This window comes from Chelonia mydas, chromosome 5, assembly GCF_015237465.2.
Source record: "Chelonia mydas isolate rCheMyd1 chromosome 5, rCheMyd1.pri.v2, whole genome shotgun sequence".
Taxonomy (NCBI): domain Eukaryota; kingdom Metazoa; phylum Chordata; order Testudines; family Cheloniidae; genus Chelonia; species Chelonia mydas.
Window position 1 is genome coordinate 23200336 of NC_051245.2, and position 10259 is coordinate 23210594.

The 10259-nt window shown below is 47.1% G+C and overlaps 1 protein-coding gene across 4 annotated transcripts in view; it reads right to left on the bottom strand.

Annotated features, from left to right (window-relative positions):
- Positions 1-3523, bottom strand: part of NPR3 (natriuretic peptide receptor 3) — a 60094-nt gene extending 56571 nt beyond the window's left edge. Inside the window, exons 1-2 of one of the 4 annotated variants that reach the window (XM_043547199.1) lie at positions 3314-3523; positions 2003-2676 (exon numbers count right to left, since the gene is read on the bottom strand). In XM_043547199.1, the coding sequence (XP_043403134.1) occupies positions 2003-2660 (658 nt within the window). In that variant the 5' untranslated portion in view covers positions 2661-2676; positions 3314-3523. Of the gene's footprint in view, positions 1-2002; positions 3027-3313 lie in introns of those variants that run through there. The other 3 variants (XM_027831546.3, XM_027831545.3, XM_007069429.4) reach the window with 3 other exon arrangements.
- Between the last annotated feature and the right edge of the window lie 6736 nt (positions 3524-10259).

Below are 10259 nucleotides of genomic sequence, written 5' to 3' on the forward strand. Positions count from 1 at the left end.
CACAGCAGAGCCAGTGTGAAGCTTCTGCAGTTTATATCCCACCCCCACCACTTGCATAACTGGCTCCTTTGATAGCTACCGCAGTGCTGAACTAAAAGCCTAAAAGCCATCAGTGTGTGACCTGAACGGAGAAAACTTCCAGATCTGAATAAAAACAGGAAACGACACAAAAGATCTACCCTGCCGATACTGAGTGGCCACGTGAAAACACAGAGCATGAAATATTTGCAGCACAGTATACACAACAAAATAGCCTCGAAAATCTCTTACTTATCTCTATGCACAACTAAGTAACACATTTTTAATGTCAGGTTTCAGAGTAGCAGCCCTGTTAGTCTGTATTCGCAAAAAGAAAAGGAGTACTTGTGGCACCTTAGAGACTAACCAATTTATTTGAGCGTAAGCTTTCGTGAGCTACAGCTCACTTCATGGGATGCATTTGTGTCACGTTTTAGGGGAAGAGCTAGAAAAAAGAATCTGGCATGTTGTTTGCTATTATATACCTGCGGAAACATAACTAATACCCTCTCTGAAACAGAAAATGCATGCAGCATGCAAAGAGCTAGCTGAAGAAAAGATACTCGAGGATTTAGCTTCAACAGGCGATAAACAGCTAACCAGTGCCTGAAGGGTTACATCGTTCTGGACCAAAGGTTTTTAGCTCATCCTGTGCATTTTCACAGTCATGTTTATTTATCATTTCTTGCGCATACTGCTGTGGATTTCAGATTACTCTGCTTCCGAGCCTCGATAGGCAAATCTGCTTTAGCAACCCACATGCATTTCACCATGTTACTTCCGCGATGAATTCGCTTTACTTTCAGACGGATGATCAATGTCGCCCCAGCTGAATGCAGCTACAATTAATGGCTATTTTTCACTAGCTGCCTTACTGATCAGACAAGCTGCCGGCTGCGTCTGGCAACACGTTGCGCCTACGCCCTCCATCTCAGGTGCATAGCACTAGAGCGAGTGCATGGGGGAAAAACACCCTGATTCCCAGCTAAGGAAGCTGGCGAGCACTCGGGAGCACAGCGTATAGGGGAGACGGCGTTACTCAATGGGACTGTGAATGCGTTCAACAAACCACTGGCTGGAGGGACTGAATGCTGAGCGTCATGTTTTGCACGCTAGGAATCCCCTTAACGTTTCCCGTTTACATGCAGCCAACGTGGGAATAAACCGCTGTGGCATCAGGGCATAGTAAGCCTATTGCAATGACTTTCCACACAGGGGATTTGAAGACCCTCCCCAGTCCCCGCACACAGCCAGGGCTTTATCAGACGTTCACCAGCTTTGGAAAACAGTGTTGTGTCTTTGCTTTAAAGGGGGAGGCTTATGGTCCCCTTTCTGTAGATCGTTATGGGGATGACTGACCGCCCGTGGAAATCTGCTCCGCTAGACACGGTGAGATTGACTCTCTGTCACCTTGCGCAGCCATCGGCGCCAGTGCGCGGTGCTGCCCTGCAGCCGCTGACCTGCCAGCGTCTCCCACCCGCTCGGCGCTGGCGGGGCTGGCTGCAGGGCGGCTGAGCCACGGCTCCTCCGCACGGCCACAGGAGGGGGCTTTGCACTACGTCTCTCCACCCACGAGGCGCTGCCGGTGAGCCTGGCCCCGGGCTTTGGGCAGGGTGCGCCTGGGCCAGATTTTTACGGCGGGTGCATCGTTGGAGTGGAGGGGGATTGCGGCGATTTAACTAAACTCCACCGGTGGCGATGATTTGGCCAAGGCTCCTTCAGCGGAGACTGGGAAGGGGGCGGGGGGGCTGGTTTGGACCAAGCTCCTCCCGGAGGCACTGGAGGGAGATGATGGACGCAGAGGGGAGCAGCGGAGCTACAGCCCTGGCTGGGGTGGGATGTTCGGGGCGAAGCTGCTCCAGCCAGGGGGAAGGGGAGGTTCGGGCGGGTGCCCGGCTCCAGTGGAGTTGGCGGGGTGAGATCGGGGCAAGGGGCCGGGGGGATTCCCCCCTGCGGGTGCCCGTGCTGCCCCCGGCTCACTCACCTCGCTCCCCAGCCTGGATGGCGCGCACGATCTCGTCCAGGTCCAAGTAGCGGCCGCTCTCGTCGAAGCTGTGCACGGCCATGGGGAACGCCTCCTCCTGGAAGACCACATGCACCCCCTCCATGGTGAAGTAGCAGTTGCGCTCCTGGTTGTTGTCGCTGTAGAGCAGGGTGGCCCGGCTCCACTTGTGGTGCCGGAACAGGGCCAGGAACATCTCGCCCATCTTGGAGTAGGCGGGCGAGACCCGGGTCAGGTGCGAGAACTCGCCCGTCCGGGTGCTGAAGCCGGTGGCCAGCGCCCCAGCCGAGATCATGGGCAGGTTCCAGTGGGAGGCCAGCCGGGCCACCGGGGCAGCCGCGTACTCGCAGACGGGCCCCAGCAGCAGGTCCGGTTTCTGCTGCTTCAGGGCCACCAGGTCCACCAGGCTGAAGAGCGCGCGGTTGCCACACTCGGAGTCCTCGTAGATGAGCTCGAAGCGGTAGCCCGGCAGGCAGGTCCCGTTCTCCTGCAGGCTCCGCACGGCGTACTCGATGGCGGGCTTGACCCTGGCCAGGGAGAACAGGTAAGAGTTGTCCTTGGGCAGCAGCACCAGGACCGTGATCAGCTTCTCCTCGTTGGGGCTGCTGCTGCTGCTGCTTGCCAGGAGCATCCAAGCCATCAGGATGCAGGGGACGCTAAGTAAGAAGAAGGATGGCATTGTTTCAATAGCAGTGAGCTCCCTCCCCCCTCTCGCCGCTGTCTCCGAGTCCCCCTGGGTGCCCTGCACAGAACAAGAAAGTGCTACCAACCTCCTCCCCCTGCACACTTTAATACAGAGATCAGTAGCCCGTGGGGTTAGAAGGAGCTGCTGGTTTTCTCTCGGTTGTTGGGTGGCTGATTTTTTAGGGTGTTTGGCAGGTTAACTAACTGTCCCAGCAACTTGTTATTGGTGGGGCATCTTCCTCCCCCACGCTCTGCCTCCTGGCTGATCTTATGGATCCTCGCTGGTCTATAGCTCTCTGTTTAAATAGTGTGGGAGCCAACGCGCCTGTTGCCACACATGGCGCTGCGAGGCCGGGTTTGTGTTTGGGGAGGAGTCGTTCATTAACATTCCTGCAGGACTGATCCGCCCCCTTCCCCCCCCCCCCCCAAACAAAATCCCGGGCCCCCCACCCCGCCGCCCCTCTTCCTGTAACCAACCCACATCTCGCCCAGGGGCGCTCTGATGAGCGATGGCTGCAAAGGGCACTGCAAACCTGGAGCAAGGGGAGAGGTGGGTAGGAAATAAAAAGACCCCGCTCGGCTGCTGCTTGCCTGAGAAGTCGCGCTCACCCTTGCAATCCGGACTTTGAAAATCCCCTCGATGCGATTGTTTCTGTTCCCACCGTGCACGTGTCCCAGCAGGGCGTGCAAAAGACCCGTTTAAAATCAGGACCTGGAGATGCAGCGAGCTGACTCGTACTGCTGTAACTGTGGTTGCGGAGCGACCTAGGGCGGTGCACGGCACCCCTCGTGTCCCGGAGCTAAAGCGCCGTGTTTTAAAAGCCCTGCTTGCAGGATTGGGAGCCGCCCTCCGAATGAATGAATTCCCCCAGCCCTGCTTGAAATGGCCCTTTCATTGCAAGAGCGGGTGAGGCGCCCCTTTAATGCTGCTGCCCCTGCTGAAAGGGGAGCGTTCCTGGCTCCCCTCCGGGTAAAAGCCCCGCGCCGCTATTCTACAGCAGTGGAAGGTAGCGCGCATGCTAGTATCAGCCTAGGAACTGGAAGGGAGAGGACACAGTAGCTCCCCTCCCCCCCCATGCAGAATCCCAGACAGTCCGGCAGTATTCTCCTTGGCAGGTTGTCACTGCGTCAGGTGTGCCACATGGACTCCGGCTGAGTGGTACCTTAGTGCAGGAGCATGCCCGTCGACATGAATGGAACAACGCCTGGTGTAATGTACAACTCAGCCTGAATGGGTGATGGACTCAAAGCATAAGCCCGGATTTCTTACTGGGTGGAGGAGTACCTTACTCCTCAGGCAGGCTCATGGAAAGCAGTGGACTACCAATGTGGGTAAAGCTAGCCGAATCTGTGCCCCTGCCTGTTCTGTGGCTGGGGGCAGGAGGCGGGGTAAGAAACTCTTCTAGTTTGCACAGCCTCCATGGGGAGGGGTATAACTAGCACTCAGTGATGCCCAGAGGATACTTCCAGGGAGTAGGTAGGACTTTGGCAGTGCCCCACATAAACTGTCCAGCAGACCTGATCAGCAGCATGTGAGAAGCATGTTGCCTCCTTTAAGGGTACGTACAGTAGTATATTAAATGCTCCCAATCCCCCCATGCAACTGGGGAGCTCTGGGAGACATTGTGCCACTTTGGTGTGGCCCCTAGAACAGAGCAACTCCGCACTGCCCCTCATTACAGGCTGGGCTTAACAGGCACAATTTAATTCTGCAGAAGACTTTGTGTGCCCCAGTAAATAAAGTGTGTAATTAAAAGCAAAACAAAACTCATTTTTCAGTTATATTATTTCATTTGAAAGACCTTGTATTCGGAGAATTGTGTTTAACACTGTTTTGGTGTGAAAAATTCACTTGTTAAGTAATCTGGGCACCACTCTCTGACTAAATTACTTAGCTATTGCCCATGGTAAAAAAAAAAAACCGCTTGTTTTTATATGTATTGCTAACAAAGCAACTATAACTTCTGAATTTTTGGAAATGCCACTTGAAAATGGATGATCATTTTCTGAATAAGAAACTATACTCAACATTACATATTGAAAAGAGTTAAAAATGATATAATGAAGGAGGATACAAGGAAAATGCAGAGGGGGACTAACTGCATTCATTATTTGCAACTGTGAAATCTCTGTGGATTCTGCATGTTCCATAATGGTCAATGGTCCACGTCTGCACGCACACAGTAATCCTGCACAGTTTGACATTTTATGCTTATAATGAGAGGCCCAAGGTTGAACTGGTAGGGTCAGTGAACTGCTTCTCACCTTACAGAAGGGGTCTGTAACTCAGGGTTGAGGTCACTGTCAGGGCAATGTATATAAACAAATTGTTTCTGCCTTTACTGTACAGAGTGCAAATTGGAGACTTCGGTTCCAAGTGGAATCCAGCTGTTCATCTTTAAGAGCACATGAAGTCTGAATTAAACACAAGAGGAAACTGCACATGCTTTTAATGCAATTAAACTAAGTAATAGAATTTAAAAGGCCCAATAACACTATTTTCTTTCTAATCAAAACTAATCAACTAATCAAAAATTCACCAGAATATTTTCCTGGAATATTTATCTAATGGCAATCAGTCAAAAAATAAGATGTAGAAATTCAAAGACAAGTAACTTGCCTGAAAAATGTGCATTTAAAGTAATATTATTTGATTAATTAATTTGGTTTCAGAATGATTTTAAAGTTTACATATACATCCACCCTGCTGAAGATCATTTTGTATGTTGCCTTTCCAGCCACTGTTTTCCATTGACCCTATATGTCTGTTTATGACACTGCAACCTGGCAACATCTCTTCGATTTTGTTTTTCAAAATGTATCTGTCTTTTTCATTTGTGCGTGCTGCATTTTGTCTGAGAGCCATCTTATTTCAAATAGCATGAATTGTATCAATGTGGACGAGATAAGCAAACAAATCATAAGTCTGCCATCCTTATTCATTCTGACTACTCCTCAGGGAATAACGTACTACTCAGCATACAGGACAAAAGTGATGAAAAAAGAAGACTGGAAAATATGAGGTTTGAAGGCCAGTTTTCATACATAGATACAGACTTGGATTTAGGCCCCAACATGCAACCCTTATGCACATGAACACTGTCATTCAAGCTAGTGGGAGTCTGCTTTTAGTAAACGTTTCTGGATCAGGCCCTTAGAGCACCAGGATCTTTTGGAGTCAAAAGCTTATGTGTAACAATTTATTGTTGATCCAAATTACATCTGTCACTTAATCTACCTTGTCATGAGTACAAATACAGTACGGCTGCAAACATTTTCCAGGGCTGTAAATCTAATTGTTTTTCAGTGAGCAGACATTAGTTCTTTCAACTACATACATGTTTTTTAATAGGACCAACTCCTACAGTCCTGAATCTTTTGTCAGGCAAAATGTCCGTTGGCTACAATAAGAGTGAGGATTTCGGAATCTGGCCCTTTAGGATTAAGGTCATTATGGAAACAGTATTTTCCTCCCAGAATACCATGCATACAAATCAAGATTAGAATCACTGTTCCAACTCAAAGTATTACAGTGAATTGTGCTTTTGATTCTGGAAGGCTTTATTCCTAAATTAAGGTCCAGCTAACATTAAGAACAGTTTGTGAAGCCTGCTCTCGATTAAGAAAATTCTTATTGGGGGAGGGTTTGCTGAAAACATAGTTCCCTCTAGAGGTTGAAAAGATGAAAGAACTTAATATTGTCTGCAGTGCAAATAAATTCCTACTTTTTGGATTTTTAAATTCGTTCCCTGTTTTCCTATACAGTTTTTATTTTATTTTATTATTGTCCCTTATGGATGTGTTATTGGTTCATTATATGTCTTGGTATATCTTTTCATATTTTTGTATATTTATGTTAAGTAAAATGCAACAAAGATTTTAAATGAAGATACTGCAACGTAAAATCTCATGAGGGACAAAACTCATACCAGAAAATTAAATGAAACAAATTAATATAAGATCTTCTTGCATGTTTTTTCTTTTGTTATTGAAATACAGGATGGAAAGTCACCAACAGTGAATGGTGTATGTGAGTGCCAAAGAGGATATATTAGAAAATGTAGATGTATAATAATAATAATTAATAATACTTTGTGGTTCTACGGGGATTTCTATCTGCATATCTCCGAGTGCCTGACAGATTAACAAATTAAGTCTCACAACACAACAACCCTGTTAGAAAGGTAAGTAAATATAATTATTTCCATTTTACAGATGGGGAAACAGAGGCACAGAAAGGTTAAGTGGCTTGACCGTGGTCACACAAAGGCCTGGGATAGAACATGGGAAAGAACTTTGATCTTCTTCCTCCCAGTGCTGTGCCTTAACCTCAAGATTACCCTTCCTCTCCTATGTAACTTTCCTCCTCTATGTCCATTTAAGTCATGAGTTCTCAGCTGGGAGCTCAGAAACAGGTGTCAGGGGTTACTCCCTTATTTGCTAAATGGGGGTGGGGTAGTCCCAGCTACATGGGAGAGGGCTTCCAGGGGTGTGTAAAAGGGCATCCTTTTACAGTATGGAGAAGGTTGAGAGAACCACTGAACAAGTCTATTTGGTATTTTCAGAGCTTCTATTTTAGCAGTTTCTTAAGTGTCAAGAGCAAATATTTTGTCCCAGACATTCTCCTCTGGAGCAAGTTAAATATGTATAATGCTTTAAATATCTGTATGTATATCAAACCCCAGATGCACTCTTTTCTACAGAAATACAAGGTAATATTGACAAAGTGAGCAAAGGTGAGGAAAAAATAAACCAGCAAATCTCTCTAGAGTATTGGAAGGATATAAGGCTAATTACTCTGAACAGTACAAGTTCCCCTTCATGGAGAGAATAACAGTGAGAAATTATTATTAGATATTTTTGCACAAGTGTTGTAAAACAAGAGACATAGCTGGAGCAGATGCCATGGTATAGGGAATCATCTTCAGATCTTCCAGGACTGTGCCAAATTGAAAGGCATCTGGTCTCATGTTAGAAAACTGATACAGGACTCATTTCTAATATATCTGGTGTTAGGAAAATGTATTGATTTCCTGAAATTAAACAAAGTTGGGTAGTTGCTTAGAGTTCTAAGACTGGGGTAATATAATTGGGATGAAATTTAGCAGTGCAACGTGCAAGGTAGTGCATTTATCGACTTAACAATAAGAATTTTTGCTATAAGCTGGGGACATATCAGTTGGAATCAACAGAGGAGGAGAAAGACCTGGGTATAGTGGTTGATCACAGGATGACTGTGAGCTGCCAATGAAAATGATGAGACCATTAAAATGCAATCCTAGGATGCATCAGGCGAGATGTTTCCAGGAGAGATACAGAAGTGTTAGTACCATTATATAAGTCATTGTTGAGACCTCATCTGGAATCTGTGTGCAGTTCTGGTCTCCCATGTTTAAGAAAGATGAATTCAAACTGGAACAGGAGCAGAGAAGGGCTACTAGGATAATCAGAGGACTGGAGACCTACCTTACGAGAGGAGACTTAAGCAGCTTGGCTAGTTTAGCCTAACCAAACGAAGGCTGGGCAGGGAGGAGATATGATTATTCTCTATAAAAATATTGCTCGAACATGCAGGAGTGTAATCATGAAGGCCAAAGCACAATTGGAGTTGCAGCTAGCACGGGATGTGAAGGGTAACAAGAAGGGTTTCTACAGGTATGTTAGCAATAAGAAGAAGGTTAGGGAAAGTGTGGGACCCTTACTGAATGGGGGAGGCAACCTAGTGACAGACAATGTGGAAAAAGCTGAAGTACTCAATGCTTTTTTCGCCTCAGTCTTCACAGACAAGGTCAGCTCCCAGACTGCTGCACTGGGCAGCACAGTATGGGGAGGAAGTGAGCAGCCCTCAGTGGTGAAAGAACAGGTTAAGGACTATTTAGAAAAGCTTGACATGCACAAGTCCATGGGGCCGGAATTAATGCATTTGAGGGTGGTAAGAGAATTGGCTGATGTGATTGCGGAGCCATTGGCCATTATCTTTGAAAACTCATGGCAATAGGGGAGGTCCTGGACGATTGGAAAAAGGCAAATATAGTGCCTATCTTTAAAAAAGGGAAGGAGAATCCATGGAACTACAGACTGGTCAGTCTCACCTTAGTCCCTGGAAAAATCATAGAGCTGGTCCTCAAGCAATCCATTTTGAAGCACTTGCAGTAGAGGAAGGTGATCAGGAACAGTCAGCATGGATTCACCAAGGGAAAGTCATGCCTGACAAACCTGATTGCCTTCTGTGATGACATAACTGGCTCTGTGGATATGGGGAAAGCGGTGGACATGATATATCTTGACTTTAGCAAAGCTTTTGACACGGTCTCCCACATTATTCTTGCCAGCAAGTTAAAGAAGTATGGATCGTATGAATGGACTATAGGGTGGATAAAAAGCTGGCTAGCTTGTCGGGCTCAACGGGTAGTGATCAACGGCTCAATGTCTAGTTGTCGGCTGGTATCAAGCGGAGTGCCCCAGGGGTCGGTCCTGGGGCCAGTTTTGTTCAACATCTTCATTAATGATCTGGATGATGGGATAGATTGCACCTTCAGCAAGTTCACGGATGACACTAAGCTGCGGGGAGAGTTAGATATGCTGTAGGGTAGGGATAGGGTCCAGAGTTACCTAGACAAATTGGAGGATTCGGCCAAAAAACATTTGATGAGGTTCAACAAGGACAAGTGCAAAGTCCTGCACTTAGAACGGAAGAATCCCATGCACTGCTACAGGCTGGGGACTGACTGGCTAAGCAGCAGTTCTGCAGAAAAGGACCTGGGGATTACAGTGGACGAGAAGCTGGATATGAGTCAACAGTGTGCCCTTGTTGCCAAGAAGGCCAATGGCATTTTGGGATGTATAAGTAGGGGCATTGTGAGCAGCTCAAGGGATGTGATCGTTCCCCTCTATTCGACACTGGTGAGGCCTCATCTGGAGTACTGTATCCAGTTTTGGGCCCTCCACTACAGAAAGGATGAGGACAAATTGGAGAGAGTCCAGCGGAGGGCAACGAAAATGATTAGGGGTCTGGGGCACGTGACTTATGTGGAGAGACTGAGGGAACTGGGCTTATTTAGTCTGCAGAAGAGAAGAGTGAGGGGGGATTTGATAGAAGATTTCAGCTACCTGAAGGGGAGGTCCAAAGAGGATGGAACTAGGTTGTTCTCTGTGGTGGCAGATAACAGAACAAGGAGCAATGGTCTCAAGTTGCAGTTGAGGAGGTTTAGGTTGGATATGAGGAAAAACTTATTCACTAGGAGGGTGGTGAAGCACTGGAATAGGTTACCTAGGGAGGTGGTGGAATCTCCATCCTTCAAGGTTTTTAAGGCCCGGCTTGACAAAGCCCTGTCTGGGATGATTTAGTTGGTGTTGGTCCTGCTTTGAGCAGGGGGTTGGACTAGATGACCTCCTGAGGTCTCCTCCAACCCTAATCTTCTATGATTCTATAAATACATCAGAAGGATAAACACTAGGGAGGGAGAAGAGTTATTTAAGTTAAGGCCTAATGTTGGCACAAGAACAAATGGATTCAAACAGGCTATCAATAAGTTTAGACTTGAAATTAGACGAA